General features: G+C 40.7%; 1 protein-coding gene across 3 annotated transcripts in view; it reads right to left on the bottom strand.

Moving 5' to 3' along the window:
- TPP2 (tripeptidyl peptidase 2) overlaps positions 1 to 20666 on the bottom strand; it is a 58421-nt gene that overhangs the window by 34146 nt on the left and 3609 nt on the right. For all 3 annotated transcript variants that reach the window (XM_075590755.1, XM_075590754.1, XM_075590756.1), the window contains exons 2-18: positions 20322 to 20450; positions 18319 to 18414; positions 16304 to 16408; positions 15873 to 15997; positions 14709 to 14872; positions 11671 to 11825; positions 11061 to 11137; positions 9459 to 9586; positions 9170 to 9269; positions 8194 to 8342; positions 7453 to 7568; positions 6470 to 6638; positions 6009 to 6166; positions 4545 to 4621; positions 3795 to 3901; positions 3375 to 3529; positions 2745 to 2861 (exon numbers count right to left, since the gene is read on the bottom strand). In XM_075590755.1, the coding sequence (XP_075446870.1) occupies positions 2745 to 2861; positions 3375 to 3529; positions 3795 to 3901; positions 4545 to 4621; positions 6009 to 6166; positions 6470 to 6638; positions 7453 to 7568; positions 8194 to 8342; positions 9170 to 9269; positions 9459 to 9586; positions 11061 to 11137; positions 11671 to 11825; positions 14709 to 14872; positions 15873 to 15997; positions 16304 to 16408; positions 18319 to 18414; positions 20322 to 20450 (2127 nt within the window). The remainder of the gene's footprint in view (positions 1 to 2744; positions 2862 to 3374; positions 3530 to 3794; positions 3902 to 4544; positions 4622 to 6008; positions 6167 to 6469; positions 6639 to 7452; positions 7569 to 8193; positions 8343 to 9169; positions 9270 to 9458; positions 9587 to 11060; positions 11138 to 11670; positions 11826 to 14708; positions 14873 to 15872; positions 15998 to 16303; positions 16409 to 18318; positions 18415 to 20321; positions 20451 to 20666) is intronic.

Below are 20666 nucleotides of genomic sequence, written 5' to 3' on the forward strand. Positions count from 1 at the left end.
GCTAAGAGTAGCTACAGTTTAATACATTAAAACCATTGTAGCAAAATATTACGTGGAATATTTTTTTTTATTTTACCCGGCATGAAGCCTAAATTATATTTTAAGAACGGTTGTATATTTCTTAGTTCAAAAAAGGTGTTTTGGGAATTTTGGGTAAAAAACAAACATTAAGTAGTCTCCCCTTTTCATTCCCTCTACAACATGCACTCAATCCGATCCCTTCACATCTGCCCTGCTCACGTGCCACCGCAACATTACCCACCCGAACACCCATCTTCTACCTCAGCACAGGCTAATCAACAACCTTCAAGCAGGCTTCTGATTTACTGCCTTGAGAAGGCATCTATTGGTGTGAAATGTTGGCTCTGGCTGATGTCATGGGGCAACCTTCACAGTAATGGTCTCAAACACCCACCTCGCTGTGGGTTTTAATCAATTGTAAATATTATGGGTAATAACGTGCCTTCACTCGCTCTTTTAATCTGTCCGATGTACTCGTTACAGGGCACTCTTTATGCAGGCAGCAGTGTTTTAAAAAGTACGAGGGACTGCAGCGAGATTTCAATGGTGCCTCCTGTACCACCTCCCTTTGTATATGTAGAGAATAGATGCACTCTGAAATAGGGCTACCAACTTATCCCAATTCAAAGCAGTTCTTCTTGGACAGACAAATTTAAAACGTCTGACCCTTAGGTAGCTTAGAGCTTATTTTGTTACTCCCTTAAATACAATAGTTTTGTAGCAACACTTTTCCAACTAAAGGACTATACCTGCCTACTGTGATCTGGATACTTGGTAACTTTAATATTGCTACACAATTGTCAGATTAGGTAAGAAAGTAGAATTTTACATTGTCACATGCTTTACATATTAAAAATAAATAAATAAAGTGGAAAGTTATATTGCTGCTTTAATATGTACTAAATCTACAGAAGGCGAGAAAGTGATAGATATATATTTTTTCCAGTCAATGATCAAGGTAAAAATCAGTGACCAATCAACTCTTGACTCCCATTTAAAGAGACAATCCAAGCAGTTTCTCTCTCCCCCCCGCACCCCACGTTTTTTCTCATACATGATTGAAGCAGGTGGTCTTCACAATTACTTTCAGCTCCCAGGACCCCGTTTCCAGAGATACTTGCCTCCGTAGTGGGTGCCGGTAGCCACTCCAGGGTTTATGTTATGGCCGCTTTTCAAAGTTCCCAGGCCCTACGGGCCAATTGGAAGCCATTAAGTCATCCGGTGCAGATTCCTATTAGCCGATGTGACAAGGGAGTTTTGAGAAACCGACAGCTTCCTTTGGAAGCAAGTATCTCTGGAAGCTGAAATTAAAGGGGCTCAGCTCTGTAGAGACTGGCTGCTTCAAACCTTTATTTTAAATATTTTTTTTTTTAAACACAACACTGCATGGATTGCTTTTTTACAGTTGGCATACACCAGGGCTCTATTCTAGGACCACTACTCAATGTATCTCTTCATTGGTCATTCTTTATTTATGATCACCTCTATGCTAATGATACCCAAATCCACCTTTCTACCACGGACCTCTCCCATTATCTTCAGTCTTGTATCACCAACTGTCTTTCAGCTCATGGTTGCCCCAACCCAATCTGAATCTTAACATGTCAAAAGCAGATATAACAGCACACCTGCACTGTCACCACTCTTCCTCTGCTGCGTCATTACGCAAATCACTATACTTGCGGCCCATCGGGTGGAAAAGACTTGTGTTCACCTACAAAAGCTTTATATAACACCATTATGTACTACTGTTTTTAACCTAGTTTTCAAGTACTCTTTCACGAGCAATCTACACTCAGCTCATGATCTACACCTCCCTCATTACTTACTCACGCCTGCCTCCAACATTCCTGTGCTGCACCACAACACTGGAATTCTATACGACTCACCACCAGATTGTCTCCTTTCACGGCGGGCTATCCAACACTCTCTACAGACTTCATTCTTTTACTTTCATTCTAGAACCGTATATTCAGAGCGGAAGTTTATGGGACACGGACAGACTATTCTTTGTGTCTCCAGCCTCCACCATTTTAGATTTTGAGCTCCTTCCTATTGGTCGAAGTTTGTCTCAACGTTTTATAACAAAAAGAACAAGTTTTAGTCCTCCCCTCACATAGTAAGCACTGCAAATAGGTTGGCACCATACAAACATAAAAGCTAGTCATAATGAAAATCCTACCACCATGCCTAGGTGAATCTCAAAAAGTAGGAAAAACGTTTCAGGAACTACATTAACTTTGAATCTTTACCAAGCTGTAGTTGCTCGCTTTATTTCCTTTATATATAGCTTTTATTCCGATTACATCTTAAGATCATGTGCAATTTCCCACCAAGTATGCTCCCCTTGCTGTAAAAAAATAAATAAAAATCTAAACATTATCTAGGATATAGATGGTAATTATAAATGTCAGAATTTCTACAAGGAATATATACTGTTGTAGTGTAACCGTGTATGCTTAACAGCAACAGAAAACACAATACAATATATCCTTTCAATTTATCTCTTTTTTATGCTGCATAAAATCGTGAAATCCAATAATCATACAAGTACAATGTTAAACTCTGCTAGACGACAACAGAGTAACAGAATTTTTCTAATCTTTATTTTATAGGTTTAGCCCCACCTTTGCTCTGCAATAAAAAAAAAAAAAAAAAAAAAGTTAATGGAAACAGAATCATTACAGGTGAAAAAACAATTCCACTCAAATATTAACACTTACAATATTTAGTTGCGGCATCCCACAGGCAAGACCATGGAAAGAAATGGAGTAATTAACGCTGACATCACTGAGACTTGCCCACCAACGTGCAATGCAAAATTCGATTGTCTTGCCGCTCTGCAACCAAAAAACAAAGAACATTACAACAAACAGCACTGCAATCTATGTTCTCAGAAAAGCGCCTTTCATAGTACCACTTCTACCGAATAGCTTTGCAACATGTTTGTGGTCATTAAACACTCCTCACCATGAAAAATAAAAAGGCACCCCCCCCCCCACGCCCTGTTTTACATACAAAGCATTTCATGACCACAGCACCACTTCCCTGCCATACGGACTGTTGTACATAAACTAAGTAAACCAACTTGTAGCCCAATCAATATTTAACAGTTTATTGTTTTCATTTTTATTTGATATATCATGCGATGTTCAGGTGCAAAGTCGCAACTCCTAGATATTATTTATACTTTGCTCAAGGTCAATTTTCATATGAAAAACATGATGCGACTAACCACCTAATTTGGGGTTGTATTCCCAAACCCAACGTAGATACAAACAGAAAACAAGCATTTGTTTCTGGGTAATGTCACCAAAAGCAATTCATTTCTTACATCATTCTTAGGAACTTACTAATACTGGAAAAGCTTCAGTTACAGATCCTTTTTCTGGCAGAGAAGAGAATTTGTAGAACTCATGGCTTCTGTAGGCTTTTTGTTTCACCAATTGAACTGCATGAAGAACGAACTTGGAGGACACGTCACAAGAACATGAAGTGATTGTAACCTCTATGAGAAAGAAAACAGTAAGGATCTGTGCTATACTTTCCACAAAATATTCTCTCTCAACACTTTCTTTTTTAGCATAGACTAGTATCAATTTTTGGAATATTAACTATCTGCTAAAGGTGTTTTTGACCAATGTCATTGTGAGCACATATTGTATGAGCGCATAAATTCATGGCTCACTCAGAAAAAAAAATATTTAAAAAAATAAAGTATTACAGTATATAATAAGGTTCACTTAATTGAGACCTGATATTCTGTTACTTACCGGCCCATGTAGCTCCCTGAGGAACTTCAATAAAGTGCCGTTGTATTTGTCCAGACTTGAAATGTACATCATTATACTCGACATTATACATTGCAGCATCACTAAGCCTGAAAACAAAAACATCTTAATGAATAGACATAGGATAGACGGCCTTCTGCTGGTTAATCTGAGCATTACTGTACATTGATAACCTAATAATGAAACTGCCACAATTAAAGAACATACAATACATAACTAAGATGGTACAGAAGCTCATGTCTGCATAAGATGTGCAGTCTCAGCTTACTGTACAACACATCCCACACTGGGGATGGGTGTGGCCAAAACAAGGTGATTTTTAAGAACGAGATTTAAGCAGCAAATCAGGAGAGTCGGTGTGTATACAAAAAAAATTATATAAAAATAAATGATATATAATAAAAAGAATATATTTAGACAAGACACTGGAAACCAATAACCTCTTCTCGGACAGGCAGGTGTCTAATAAAAGAACAGCATTCCAATTCAAAATTAGGCAAAACGTTCACATCATGGAGGAAATGGAGTTTTATGGAGAGCATCTATTCCTCACAAACCATTGTCAGCAAATGTGGCACTGAAGTTACACTTAAACATGCTAAACAGCTTTAGATGTGACACCAACACGGTTTACATTAAAACAAGTTACTGGTGTGTGCATTGGTAACACTTTATACATAATTGTTAGTTTGCCCCGGTGTATTTACATTAAACACTATCAAGATATCTTACCTTGCTGGGATGACAACAGTTACAGGAACTCTGAATAACGGACCGGATGTGGGTGCAGCTATATCATAGCCACAAATCTACGAACAAAATCATGAATATAGTAAATTAATAACCGTTTCATATAGCGCTTTTCTCCCAATGGGACTCAAGGCACTTCACAACTACAATATAGTGTGCGTTAAACATTGAACATAGGATTTTTACAGACAAAATCGCACTGGCCCTAATGAGTTTATAATCTGTTTTTGGTGCCTGAGGCACAAGGAGATACCGTGACTTGCCCAAGGTCACTAGAAGCCGACCCCAAGATTTGAACCAGGTTCCCCTGTTTTAAACTCAATGTCATTACTTTCAATCAGTGCCTTTACACACAGTCATTCCTTCAGCCCTAAATTAAAAATGCATGTACACAGTATGCTTCCTTGCATTCAAAAATAAATGTAGTCCTCTAAGAAATATTTCCCAACAAATCCCCAAATCAGCTACCTCACTCACACCCTATAGTTTCGTCACATCACAGGTACATTAATTCTCTTTGAGAGTTGAGCAAGGAAAATGTCTCAAACCTTACAGGTGTTTTGAGTGCTTTACCTCCACCAAAGTTGCCCACCAGTGACATTGAATTGGTTTCCCATATCCATCCTCTGCACAACAAAACCACACACTGAGAATGTACAGAGAACAGAAATAGGATATTCAGGCCATTCATAAAACACAGACCACACAACAAAACCTTATTTGATATTGACATGGTGGTTTCCAGAACCAGACTGTTTTTGTGACATATAAACAAGACATGATCTAAAGAGGGACTTTGGTTTTAGGTTAATGGAAAAACACCACCGACTAATCTTGCAGCTGTTAATTTCAGCTCTGGGATGATTGCCACAGCCTACTTCCAGAGTTACTTGCCTCCATAGTGTTGCCAGTATCCATGTGCAGTTTAAGTGTTCTGGTTTCGCTGGCCAATAGGAAGCCGCAACAGATGACGTCATATATTCCTATTGGCTCCCGTGACATTTAAAGCTGCCATTTTGTTAGGTATACAGTTCCCTGGCTGTGATATCGGCACCGCTACGAAAGTAAGTATCTCTGAAAGCAGGGTGTCCCCAGAGCTTACCTAGAGTTAATTTCCGGAAACCCCCTGCTGCAATCCGGTAATAAAAAATAAAAACATTTTAAAAAATGCAATGCAGCCTATTCTGCTGCTGAGAGATGAAATTATGTAATTTTTCAAACTATGCAAATGTGTCACTTTATGGTTTCACAAAAATTAAAAATTTCCTTTAGGAAAAAGGGATATTTTTACAATAGTTTAATCATGACCCGGTGCCTTACCAATCATTCAAATCTCCGGTTACAGAAGAATTGTTGCCTTCTGTAATTCTAGAATTTTATTTTAAACTGCTTGAATGGTGCGTGCAAGGAAAACATTGTGACGAAAGATTATGAACTTCAGCATACCTCTGTGTAATGCACGCCTTCTCTTAGGCCACGTGGATCCACACGGACGTTTACGTGCCTACATTGGTTCATCAACTCCAAGTGACTGGGACACTGAACCCAGGGTGCATTAGACGTCAGAGCTAAATGAACCTGAAGTGATATTCGCTCTGTGTTTTCTGCCAGAGAAACAAAAGCACGTTGCATTGTAAGACTGTAAAAAAGGAATAAGCATATGCAATGGCAAAAGTACTCATTTATTTTGGCAGCAATATGGATAATGGAGAAAATTGCATGTTCTTGACAGCAAATGCTCACCTCCATAATTGGGGCAAAGAATGAAAACTTTACTTAAGAGGATTGAGATTTAAACCTTCCATTACAATGTGACTGTACTGCACACTGGTGCAATTAGTTGCAGACCATGTTGTAGATTCCTCTGTCATTAGCGGTATGTGGATTATAAAGTGGATCAAGCTCACCTGTATTTTCTGGAAACATTGGCTCGATGCCCACACCATGGTCCGAGGGCGCAGCGATCTGGACTGGATCCCGGAGGTAAATTCCTCGATTGCTTCCAACAGTAACTGTAAAACCTATGTTGCTGATTAATGATGAATCCTGCATGAGGTAGTCATAGGCTTTGTCAACCTAGCAAGGAAAAAAGTATACCAAAAGATCATTTGAAAATATGTACAGTAGAATCTTACTAATTAGAATAGCAAACAAAATGTTTCAAATCGGCACATCTAATAGTGTAAATATAACCTCTTTAGGTGAAACAAGTGTTATGTAAAAAAATATATATATTATATATCTACTGTTTATTACATTTGTGTACTACAGTATTTCGTGCCTATTTCTCTTCTCGGTGTCAATTCGCACTCTTCCTACCTTGGAGAAAATAGATATTTAGAAGAGCAAACTACAGTAAAACAGAAATACAGGTTTATCAATTAGGATTTGTACTGGAGATGCCACCTGCAAAATTGTATTTTTCTTTTGCACATCTTTTTGAGTTTGTCACATTCACAAAGAAACGAAAAGTAAGAAACAGAGGGTGACAACCTTGTGGTGGGGTTGGGCAATGTACCGATGCTGTAGTCATAACGCGATGAGTCAATATGCGAGATGATTTATCGCCGTTTTACTTGGTGCCGGCATGTGGGGTCGCAAGGTACCGCTTTGAAACTGCTGCGCATGTGGCGTCTCTTACGGAGATGTCAGACACTCTCCTCTCACTCCCTCTTTTGGCCACAGAAAGGGAGAAGCGTCTGGCATCAATGTGAGAGACAGCATACAGCAAGCACCAAAAAGTCAACCTCTTTCCTCACTTGCTTCCTTCTCCTAGCACACTTAAACCCATATATCCCAGTTATTCCCACCCCCTCCGAGGACTCCACCCCTGCAGCATTGGGGTGAGGAAACAGGTAAAATTAAACATTTAAAAAAACAAAAATAGTACCTGAATAATCCCATGTCCTTGGGCAAATACTTCTATGTTTTCAGCCTTCATGGCAGTATTTTCCAATGCCCTCCTGACTGAATGCACAGTGTAGTGGACGCCATTAGCTTTGAGGCCTAAATTAACACAAATGCATTTAATTCCGAAGGGTAAAAATTGATTGACAGATGCAGCCTACGCACTTGATGTAGGCATTAGGTATTAAGTATTGATTTTGGCACAACAACACTATCAGCATTTCCTGATTCATTTGGCGATTTACTGGTAATGTTTTGCTGTTACATATATACTGTTATGTCAGATGCACATTACACACATGGGCAAATAGTTATAAATAGGAGAACATAATTGTAGTTGTTTCAGCTCAAAGTTTACTGGGCACGTTACATTTATTTAAAATAATTACTTTGTATTTATACCAAAAGAACCAAGTGCTGGCTAGTAAATAAAATAATACATTTGTTAAAATAAAACAATAAACAAGGCAGATTTACCTAAGCAATGCTACTTCTATATTAATTTAATACAAAACCATAGTCTTGTGGAGAAATATATATATATATATATATATATATACACACACACAAAGTTTTCACCCCATAATCTGTCTCATCTCTACAAAATTACCCCCCCCCCCCCCCAAAGCTCCTGTTGCAAACACCAGTAAAACCACGAGAAAACACCATAGTCCTATGTAAGGGATCCAAGGCTCTGGAAGCACCGATTTCTTGTGAGCATTACCTGACAATACTAGTGCAATGCCTCCACAAGCATTGGGAGAGGACATGGATGTTCCATTCATCAGCTGGGTTCCCCTTAACGTCCAGTTTGGCACAGAAGCTATAGCTCCTCCTGGGGCACTAATACTGACTCCCAGGGCTCCGTCTGTACTATAATCAGACAATAGAGAGCGTGAACATGTTATTTAACTGGTAATTCAATTAAACTTACTAATGATGTAAACATGGGGCACAGAAAAGGACAGGTAGGCTTATTATTAGGCTTTTGTTTACCATACATGAAGCTAAAACAACAGTAAGACATGTAAAAAACAAAAAGGGATTCAAGTTAAAAGCTTCCGCTAAAAGATGAAATCAAGTTCCCCGTTTCAAGGTTTATGGGAAACATTTAACATATTATAGGGCAGCGCAAACTTTTTGAGCTGCGCCCCCCTGCACCTTGTAAGGCGGCGTCAAATGACGCAGAGGGGTAACGCGACGTCCCCCCGCTGCCATGGAGACAAATGAGTGATGCCGAGGTGCTATGGTAACGTGTCTTTGCAGCTCTGCGGAACTCCGGTAAGCGAGTTGCAGAGGCCTCACGCGAAACCCCCAGCATTTCATTTAAATGCCTCGGGGAAGAGCGCAGGACCTGTGCTAGCGCCCGCCCAAAAAAATCCAGCGTGTGCCCCCCACTTTACGCTCTGCGGTTATAGGGCAATTTTGCACTTGAATACAAACCTTTATTTCCAAAGGGTAAATTGTAAGGAATTGAATCGATACAAAGGAAGGGACAGGAGATTAGAGCGGTCTTGGTTCCCATGTTTGTATAATGGTAAGACTATAGGGTGAATTTAGGAGGCAAGGAAGCTAGTTTGAAAAGTATTACAGAAAATAAGTCAGATTTAAAAACAAGCATAAGTACCAAAGGAGAGGCAGAAACAGAATTTTATATTATGGCGATAAATATACAATTTTATATTTGAAGAGAAACATACCTAGGACCTCTAGATGACCAGGTATACTGATTAGCAGGCAGCTTCTCCCGCAGGGAGTACTCTGCCACCATCATGTCTGGTGAAACATAGGCACCCACACCTAAAGAACATTGAAAGGTTACAAAAACACATTTCACTGAACATACAACTAGAATGCAGGCCTGATTTCTTCCTCAGACTACCTGAAGTTTCTGTGTTCCCAGGAATTGAAGCAGAAACCTACTGTCCCATTCATTAACTGGGAAAAATACTCCAGATTACAGTAGATCATTCAAATGTGTTACCATACCTATCACACTTGAAGTAGTTCCACCTGGACAGCCTACAGTAGAAAGGCACGGTCCGTTATTGCCAGCACTTGAAACGTATATGATGTTGTTTTTCCACACTGCTTCATTAATTGCTTCACATATTCTCCTGCACAGACAAAACTATTTTCACTGGAAGGATGTAAAAGTCAAGAGTGCTAAATGTGCCAGATGACGGGTTATACATTAAACAGTGATGGCATTAAACTATAACTAGCCGCTATCACGGCTTGGCGAATAGCCTCAATAAAACATTTGGACGTCCACACCCTCAATCTTAATTTATACTGTTTGAACGAGAGTCTGACACTGGTACAATGTCTGGGAAAATCATTAGGAAATGCACATAATCCCTGCAAGCTCTAAACCCAACACATCATATATATTTGTATCAAAAGGAGAGCTATTGGTGTGACTGTATATAAAACAAAAACCAAAAAGCCCCAATGCTGCATACAAATGACAAGTATATAGCTTAACTACATTTTCCTAAATAACCCATACTTATGAGGAAACAAACATAAGTATTTAACGATATAGTTTGACATTTGGATGTAGCACTGGGGCTTTTTTTTTTGTATATAAAATCATTAGGAGACATGGATTCTGTAAAGTGTTGGCTTTTTATAAAATTATTATTATTATTTCTAACCATAAAGAAGACTTCCCCAATTACTTTGAAAATTCGGGTCATGTACCAGTACAAGCTACTGAAAATGTGTTGACTACATTTCTATCAGTAAACTCAGGTTAATAAAAATAGGTAGACATTTATTTTATTTTTTTGCAGATCTGGCAAAAATGGTAGGAGGAATATTAATATTATTGGTATTTTTATCTGAGCCAATCTAGATTAATAATATTTACACACCCATGTTATTTTTCTAACGATGTTACTTTAAGGTATCCATCTCATGTCATAAAAATGCTACACTTAAGAGAAAATATTTGTTTTTGCAAATCTTTGTTTATAAATTAAAAAAAAAAAATTGTATCCCCATACACGCTGCACATTTCTTAGTTGCAGATGTTTTAAGAGGGCAGAATGGATTAACAAACCTCATTTGAGCAAAGACATTGGGTCTGGTTTTCCGTTTTAAGAACTGGCTTTGTGGTGTGTTTTGGCACTCACGGCCTTTAAAGTGGAAGAACCGTTTCAGACCACTACCAATTACTTATGACTGCAAACAAATCCACTTTGTCGGCCTATTTTTATTCAAGACAGGTTGCTGCTGTGAACTCCAGTAAAGGGTTTAAGCTCCATCCTCAAGAGCTATAAAACGGACTTTTTTTATTTCTTCAGGGCAGCACATTCAATACTGAGCAAATTCACAGCAAGGACAATTACTGAATGTGTAAATTTGAAAGAGCTTGAAAACCTGGCCTGCTGATGGTCCTGGAGGACGGAATGTGGACCTACCCTACTCTAGTTGCAGTTTTGAGAAATGCATTTTTACTAGACTTGTATATCGGGCTCTGTACAGAATACGTTTGATTCATCTGCAGGATAATCTTTGTTTGCAGATTTTGCCAGTTTATCTGGTTTAGAAGCCTTGCTGGAAATACAGTTCTAAGACACATACCCAGAATTTGGCCAGTGTGTTGCTTCACCATAGCTGTAGTTGACAAGGTCACACTTATAATTTATTGTTTCAATCATCTGTTCGATGGAAAAAAAAAAATAAAAAAAAGTAAATCATTAAATATAAAATCCTTACAGTTGCGTTTATAAATATAATTTTTTCCCCCCCAGAGGAGCCAGAACACATTGATAAGCATGAAAATAGTTAGCATTGAAAGGGTTGCAGCACTTAGAACACAGAATAATACATATTTAGGAAACAAATCTCTGGGATTTAAGCCACAATAAAGCTGCATCGAAAGGCGATACCGGGTTGGCTGCCACTGATGGCGAATTGAGCTCCAATAACCCTTATCTGAGCCTAGTGAACAACCCCCCAGTTACAATCAACAGTACTGTGATTTAAATGCAATTGGTCACAAGGGAGAAGAAAGTGCCCATGTAACTATAATTAAGTTTATAAATCCCTACATTCTTTCCCTGGCTCCTATTTTCCATCTACTCTTTGTGTACGTTACGCCTTTCTGTCTGAGAAGGAGCAAACATTTTGTCACTGTTCCGCGATACAAAATACCTTTCCTCTTCTAAAAGCACAAAAGAAGAACCCTTACCGCTCTTATCAGTCCTGTGCCTGTCTCCATAGTGCTCAGCCGTGTGTCACCAATTTTTAAAGCAAGTATCTGGGCTCCGGGTGCTACACCATTTCTTTCGGGCTCATCGGGGAAGTATCCTGCCGCAATGCTAGCAACGTGCGTGCCATGAGCACCTGTAATGTGAAACCATTATCAATGGCTGTCTAACACCTTACGTGTCACACGTGAAGTGTCTGCAAAGTTAAAATTGAAGTTGAATTGGAGGTGAACCCCTCAACAACCCTGCAACTGTGAGAACTTGGCTTTCTAAATGCTCCAACCATTTTTACACATCTATAGACTAACTTTCTAGGCTGCTGTGTAACCTTCAGTAATACACTGCCCTCCCAGGCCTGATTTATACACCTGCTCTTTCAACTCTTGCTGCTTATCCTCCAATACCTAGGAACTCTCTCCTCCTTTCTTTCACTCCGTGCATCTCATTATGCCCTCTGTTTTTACTCTTTGCATCTTCCTCACTCCTTTGTAAACGCTTGTTCTCTCCACATTTCTTCATCTCTCCTTCAACTATGCTTGTGTCCATACACTGCACCACTATTTACACACCTCTTTGCCAACAACTTCTACACCCCTCAAAAAAGGCCCCCTCCCCACAATTCCTCTTTTCATCTTCTCATCCTTGCTGCTGGGGACAGCTCTCCTAATACTGCACCCAGCAATATACACACCTGCTCACACCGATGCCCCCCTGCCACCTCTTTCCCTGCTAACCCATCTAATTTAATATACGGACCAACCATAAAACGCACCTCTCAAAAGAAGCATCCCAATAGCCTGCACTCATGGCTATTGTCCCACACACACAGTTAGGCTAAGGCCCCGCTCCCAGAGTCAGCGCACCTGCGCTGCTGACAGGCGGTGCGCTGAGATACACAGACCGCGATCTGCGGTCTGTAGGGAGCGGGAGGTGGGCGGGAGGTGGGAGGTTTGATCGGGAGGTGGGCGGGTGGTGGTCGGTTTGACAGGGAGGGGGGGCGTGGCTTGAGCGGAGGGACCCGCTACTCTCCCCCCCCTCCCTCCACGGACTCGGGCTGGAGCTGGAAGGTAAGTTTAAACACACACACGCAGGCACTCATTCATACACACACACACACACACGCACACAGGCACTCACGCACTCATACACACACACACGGGCGCACACACAGGCAGGCACTCACGCACTCATACACACACACACAGACAGAGGCAGGCACTCGGGCACACACACACACACACAGGCACTCACGCACTCAGACACATACACACACAGACAGGCACGCACTCAGACACACACACAGAGAAAGGCACTCACCTGCTTTCACTCCACACTCCTCCCCGCTCCCCGAAGCCTCTCCTCCTCCCGAAGCCTCCCCTCCCCATTGGCTCACAGCCACACACGTCACGCGTCAAAGCTAGAAAACACCATTCTCTGGTGTCTCCAGCGGCTGACGCGCGACAGCGTGTAGTGCTCTGTGCAGCCAGGGGGGACCGGGACCGGCTCGCGAGGATTCCCCTGCTGGTGGGGAACTCGCGACATTGCCGCCCGCGCCAACGAGCGCAGCGGGACCGAGGCCTAACTCCTACCAACTACCGTGGCCAAGCACTGCCAGCTACAGCACTTATTCCCTCGCCTGCTGTCTCCAAGTCTCCCAACATAACACTTAGATTGATTGTAAGCTCTCCGCGACAGGAATTTCCTTTCCTGTATTCTGTCTTTGCTGTGCTTATTTTATTATTATAATTCCCTGTACTATATTAATTTGTAAAGCGCTGAGTACACTGTCAGTGCTAGACAGATAAAGATAAATATATATCTTTATACATACGTCTCAGAGAGCAGAATTAAATACAAAAACAGGCAGGTACTCACTCAATCCTTAAGAATAGGAGTCGCATCAGTGTACCCCAGCCCACTCACAAATGCAGCAGAGAAAGACAGAACCACAGAGATGCACTGCTTGATAAAGGGCTGGACTGCTTAGAAGATAAGACTATTGTATTGGCACATAACGAACCGAAGATAGGGAAGTAGTACTCAAAAATGTTTCACGCTCTATCCTACTTTGATAAAGTGCCAAGAGAGGCGCAAAACATGTAGAGTACTACTCTTTCCCTATCTAAGGTTCGTTATGTACCAATACAATAGTCTTATCTTCTAAGCAGTTCAGCCATTTTTTAAGCAGTTCATCGCTGTGGTTCTGTCTCTCTGCTGCATTTGTGAGTTTAAGGCTAAGGCTTCGCTGCACCGCGATTTGCGGTCTGCAGTGAACTGTGTTGCACGCTGGGGAGGGCATTGCCGAACGGGTCGGATGGGCAGGGGCAATGACGACTGGGGTGGGGCCATCACAGTGTGTGTCGGGGGTTCCCTCCCCCGCCTCCCCGAGGAGAGAGTCTGTGGGAGGGAGCAGGGGGGCTCCCTTGGTGCTGCAGCTGCTTTCCCCGCTCCCCGAAGCCTCCCCCTCATTGGCTCACAGCCACGTCGCCGCTTGGGATTACAATTCTCTTGCATCCCCTGGCGGCTGACGCGTCACAGCATGTAGTGAGCCGTGCAGCGAGGAAGGACTGGGACTTTCCCGGGAGGATACCAACAGATGTTAAGTAGCGCGCACGCCGCCGGACCAAAGCCTTACTCATAATATTAGTATCTTGCCCTCTGAGCTTGTCCTGCTCATTTCTTTGGGGGTGGTTAAATTTGTGGATTTTCTTAAATCTCTAGCTTCTGAGGTTACCATGGTAACCTTTACACTGCACTGGAAAGGAGCCATTTTAACCTCTCGGATACTTAATATTGTAAACGCTTTCATCTCCTGAATGGCACATTAGATTTTAAAAGCCAAAATAGCATTGGAAAGAAGGAGAGCTCTTAAAGAATGTACATAAATGCCAAAATATATGACAAGCTGTACCGACTTCTGCATTAAGTTGCTGTTCAAATCACCTATTCCCTTATGCAGCCTTTCTGGTTTTCTAAATGTTCCACTTTACCATGGAGAAGCATTAGAATGAGATCTCACCTCCACTGGTCACAATTGACAGCAAGTTGCCTTCATCATAAATGTTCACTGAATAATTCAACATTTCTGATGTACCAAATGATCCATACTCTTGTGCCTCTCTGTAATTCCGTAACACATTACAAGCTTCTAGGTCTCCACACTCGCTTATATCCATACACGCTCTGTAAGGAGGCAGCAAATGACAATTAACATGGGACTTACTAAATGACCAAATGTAACATAACACTCAGCAAAACAATCATTACAGGTATCATACGTCATTAATCGGAACATACAGGCTCAGAATTATGTTAATTGTGTTATGAAGATAGTGCATCATGATTGACACACACACACACACACACACACACACACACACACACACACACACACACACGTTTGACTAGTGACAAAATCATGATTATATAAGAACACAGAAAAACCTGTAGATTTGAGGCTGGACCAACAGACATTAGATAAAGAATTTAAAAAACAAAAAGCATTTATTTACCATGAACGCTTTAGTGAAAACAAACAAAAAAAAAAACACCTATCTAAAAATTACACATGTACAAATTTGTTTCCGTCACAGGGTTCCTTCACAAAGATTTACCCTTTTAAACATGCCACTATCTAGTTTACTTTGATCCTAGGAGGTACTACAGCTTTAAAAAGGTAAAATGTTACTTATTTCTATCCTGTAAAGATGTCATGCTCAAGCCCACAGAATTCATGCTCAGCACATTATATATCAACCCTTAACGTGTCCGTCTGTTCCCTTGTGAGTGCTCATTTTATAATGGGGAAATCACGGCACTGGGTATTCTAAGGCTACGCTTATAGTGCCGGCGCCACCAGGCGACGGCTGCTGGGAAAATCAAATTGAGACGACTTACAGCGATCGCGACCAAGCCGTCGCGCCGCGCTTACTATAAGCGCACGCGATGGTGGTAATGCATTTGTTTTGACGCGACGTTGAGTTGCTGTCGCAGGCACTATAAGCGCAGCGTAAGCGATCATGTGGTCCTGGAACACCTGCAGCAGTCTTTCCGGCACAAGAAGCACCTGTCATTAGCTCATTTTGTCGTAGGAAGGACTGCCCTTTAAATAGGTAACCGTATCAATATCTCCCTCAATTTAACGTTACCAACGTTACCAACAAATATTAAGAATTCTTATTACCTCCAGGTTTCACCATCATGCCACACCAGGCAATCATACACAGGACCAGGGTCATTATACTTCTTTTCAAATGATTGCAGCAATTCCACTTGGCTCTGTAGATCTTCTTTGATCAATTTTCCTACCTTAACAAAAAAATATGGTCACTTTAATAATGTATCTTTCTTAACAACAATTACAAAATAAGAAAGTAGGAAAAGTAATACAAATATTGTATCAAATACATATAGTCATCCAAGTTAGGCCACAATCAACAATTCCATATAAGCTATTCTTATCAGGTCAAAAGAACTTGTTTCACAATCTTAAAATGCTTTTCAAAGTAAATGATCATGTTCAGCAAAAGAAAAGCCCAAATCACCAAAACTAATGCTTTCGGTTTTCCATCCCGCAGTGAAATGTTTAACTGTTAAAATACTTCTAGCACCAACCTGGGCGTGAGAATTAGAATTGGCATCAAACTCCTCGTGTTTCCTGCAGGCTTCAGCAAGTACAACCCTATGAACAGGATCCCACAGCTTCTCCTTACGCTCTTTCTGAAGTGGCAAACAAAAGTGCAAACATTGAAACATTGTCTTTTCCCAGAGCAGAAGATCTCTGCAATTTATATATATTTTTCAGGGAAACGCTGTAATTTCGACAATTTGGGTGGATATTCTCAAGACTGAAATCATAAAATATACCTTACTAATTCTGCTATGAATTTTGATCAAAGAGCACGACTTGCATCATTTCAACAATATACTGTATGTATTCACTGATGTTATAAATGGAATTTACAATATTCTGTACCCCCCATATACTGATATAGCACTATGATCTGTAACTTGGATACGTGAATGGGCTGTTCAACCATGTGCAATGCCTGGACAGTCCAAGGCACACAGCGGGGTCTGAATGGGAATCCTACAGGCAGCACCTGTCTGTAAGAGACGCGCACTAAGATGGAGACTGAATCAGTCACTCTCCCTGCGCGCCTCTAACAGACTATCCCACTGCTTTTATTTTATTAACAGTATTGAAGCATGGGGTCTCCGGAGCTTAACTGCATTAATTTCAGATCCGGGGACCCCCTGCTTCTCGAGTTACAGGCCCCGTTATGGGGTGCCGATATCTCCCTGCATTGTTTAAATTCTCCCACGTGACCGGGACATGTTACCAATTGGAATATTAAGGAACTGGACAAAAATATTACATACATTAAATATACCAATTGTTGGGACTTTAAAACTCCTGAAAGATAATGAGCAAGTAAGACCCTTAAAAAAAAACAGACTGTGCTACAATGCCAGCATGGGATGGGTTAAATGTTTCTTATGCATGCAAGGGCACAGAAATAAGCAGCCACCTGAAACCGCAAGAGAGCAAGTTCTCATCAGTATCCTCGCCCAACATGGACAATGTGATGTCAAGACTGGCTGAAACGGATTACACTGCTATTGAAATTACAATACCTGTCCCTACACACATCTCAGTGCCTATTGTGATACCATCACTGTCCTCTAGGGGCTGGAACAGTGAAGTCAGTGTGCTTTCCAGCCCACAGAGCATTCATTCCTCAAAGAGAAGCCAGCAGCAGCTGCTAACTAATGGAGTTAATCAGCCTGTCTGAATTGACTGAAAGAGGAAGGGTTTTAAAAGACACGGGAAGCTGCCAGACAGAGAGACTGTTTTCCCCAGAGAAGGGGGGTGATAGAAGTGCTCCCAAGCTGCGGAAGCTGGTTACAGAGGACGTACAGGAGTTTCTCTGGGCTCAGGTGGGGCTGAGTTTCCCTAGGAAAAAAGGAGACTGTGCTGAAGCAGGGACATCTGTTCCAAAGGACTGACAGAAGTAAAAAAAAAAAAAAAAAAAAAAAAAAAAAAAAAACACTTTATTGTTGTATGCGGAGACTGTGTTACATGGTTGCACATGCAAGAGCATGTATTGGCTTGGGAACCAGCTTAGCGGGCCATGCAGTTCGTGAGGGAGAAAACTATGGTGTAGTTGGCTTTCCCTACAGAGAATAGGTGTTATTTTATGTGTTTTGATTTAAAGGGGCGGTGGGCCTGGTATATGATTTAAATCCTTGTAAATAAAACCCCCTGCAGTTAAACTTTATACAGTGTTTCCGGCCTTAAATTGAGACAAAGAGACCAACGTGGTCTGGGCACCACACTATATATCAAAAGTATATGAATTTACAGAAAATACGTGTGGTCTGGAATGGGCCCAATGTGAATGCTGCCAAATATCTGTTTTAATTAGGTATAAATATTGTACCATGAGAACCAACACTTTGTCTAAACCAGGAAGAGTGCACAAGAGTAACTTGTCTATTTGTCCTTTGTGTGAATCTTGTACTGCACCTGTATTATATAATAAGCCTATAAAAAGTGAAGTTACTTGAACAGAAAATCATTTTTTCATCCATTAAAAAAAATGAAAACATAAGTTCAAGCATATTACCTGCAGTCGCTCTTTCAGTGCTTTTGGATAAAAGTTATAGCCATTTTTTATACCAATGTGATATTTTCCTGTAGGGTTTATCCAACTTGTTGGAATCTGTAGTAAAAAAAAAAAAAAAAAAACACATACATGATCATCATGAAACCAGTCCTAAACAAGCTAGTTAGTGGTGTAAAGACCTTCTAAAAGGGTGGATCTTGACATGGTATCATGCAGAACATGTTTTGGACAAAAAAGACTGAACTTTCCTTACTTATGACAAGAAAATATTGAAATGAATAAAAATGTTATTCATATTGCATTGGGCATCCCAGATTTCTGTTTATCTGAAGTCACACTCACATGAGCACTCCAGTTGGTAATATTAAATCTATAATCGTGTGGATTTGGGGGGGGGGGTTAGTTAGCAGAGATTGTGGATTTATAATTGAAGGTTGTTTTGTGCGAGCTGCCAGATTTGTAACTTACATAAAGTAAAGATTCAAAAATCCTTCCTTGATTGAGTACAGGAATAAATGTACAGTCCAAGCTGAAGTATAATTTGGAATAGGGAAGGATGCTTTAAACGGGTTTCATTCCTACCTATCAGGTAGTTCCCAACATGTGTCTATCTCAGGCTCTAACTCCAACCCCTTGGATATCACCTGTGGTGCCCGCAAGGCTCTGTTCTGGGGCCCCTACTCTTCTCATGTGTTCATCAATGATCTTCCTACAGCTTGTGAAGGAGCATCAATACACATGTATGCAGATAACACAATCTTATATGCACACAGCCACCGCCTCTCCGACCTTGAATACATACTTCAATCTGTTTGTTTGAGACTTAAATTGGATTTCCCAAAACAAACTGTTTTTAAACACTGACAAGACTAACAATGGTATTTGGGACCAAGGCTAAATATCTAAAGCTTCCAGTGACTGAGCTCCAGATCAGAACCAACACTAACACCACCCTAACTCCTGTTACTAGTTTTAAATACCTGGTCATATGGTTTGACTCCCATTTAACATTCGGGATGCACATTGAAACCCTGACATCCAAAACCTATCCCAAACTAGGTGTACTTTACAGGAACAAATCCTCCCTAAGTCTGCTGGTCAGAAAGCATATCTCATAGCAGATGCTAATGCCAATTATCGACTATAGGGACATAGTATACGGCTCGGCACCCCAAACCCACATTAGCAAACTTGACACCCTCTACAATTCAATGCAACAACACACCACTGTGAAATGCTCAAAGAACTAGATTGGTCATTACTTGAGTCTAGGTGTAAAGTTCACCTCTCCTGTCTTGCCTTCAAATACTTTCTGGGCAAGCTACCCGTCTATCTGAACAAGCTCCTCACCCCTACCACATGCAGCACTTATCTGAGATCTGACTCCAAAAGACTGTTCATGGTTCCAAGGTTCAACAAAGTATCCGGTCGCTCCTTCTCTTACTGTGCACCCCAAAACTGGAACAATCTACCGGAGACTCTCACAGCCACCACCAGTCTAAGTTCGTTCAAAACTAAAGCTGTCTCACATTTTAATCTGGTCTACAACTGTTACATACGCCTATAATATATATATTATCTCTAACTGTGCATGCAATGTCTTGTATATAACGTATACCCTGTTCACTTATGTAACTATATTTGTAACCATGTATTGTTTGTCATCATAACTTTATGCCCAGGACATACTTGAAAACAAGAGGTAACTCAATGTTTTACTTCATGGTAAAACATCTTATAAATAAATAAAATGTAAACATAAGAGTAGCAGATCAAGCCAGAGAGTCTATAGTGGGATTCCATGAATGGCCTACAGAGTAGAAGCAGTGATTATCAGTGATAAGGGCAACACTGGGAGCAATTCTAATTGAACCATATACAGGAGTCCTATTGCGGTTCAAATGAGTGACATTTCCTACACTTACCTCCTTTCCTTTGGAAAACGTGTTGTGCTTTTTAGTTAGTTCATGGAGTTTAAAAAGAAACATAAGGCACCAGTTTACCTTTAAGGTCCTTCCAGAAAGACCTTCTACCACTCCCTCCTTCGGTTCCAGCACAGTGCTGGTATTTACATCACCACTGCCAGTTGTGTCTATAATATCAATGATCTTGGGCTTCCCATCTGTTGTTTGCTGAAGAGAAATACAAAGAGAGTATAATACGATTACTGCAAACACAAACTCTTGAAATTCTTCCAAATTCAATTTTTATGTTTGCTACGTAAACTGCAGGATATAAATCTGATCTAAATATGGAAACTGTACAAGGCCAAAGAAAATGGAGTAAACAGAAATCTAAACAAGTCTCCGTGTTTTACACATCACCGTTTATTTGCATCATTGTTATGG

The sequence above is a fragment of the Ascaphus truei genome, chromosome 3, assembly GCF_040206685.1.
Source record: "Ascaphus truei isolate aAscTru1 chromosome 3, aAscTru1.hap1, whole genome shotgun sequence".
NCBI lineage: Eukaryota > Metazoa > Chordata > Amphibia > Anura > Ascaphidae > Ascaphus > Ascaphus truei.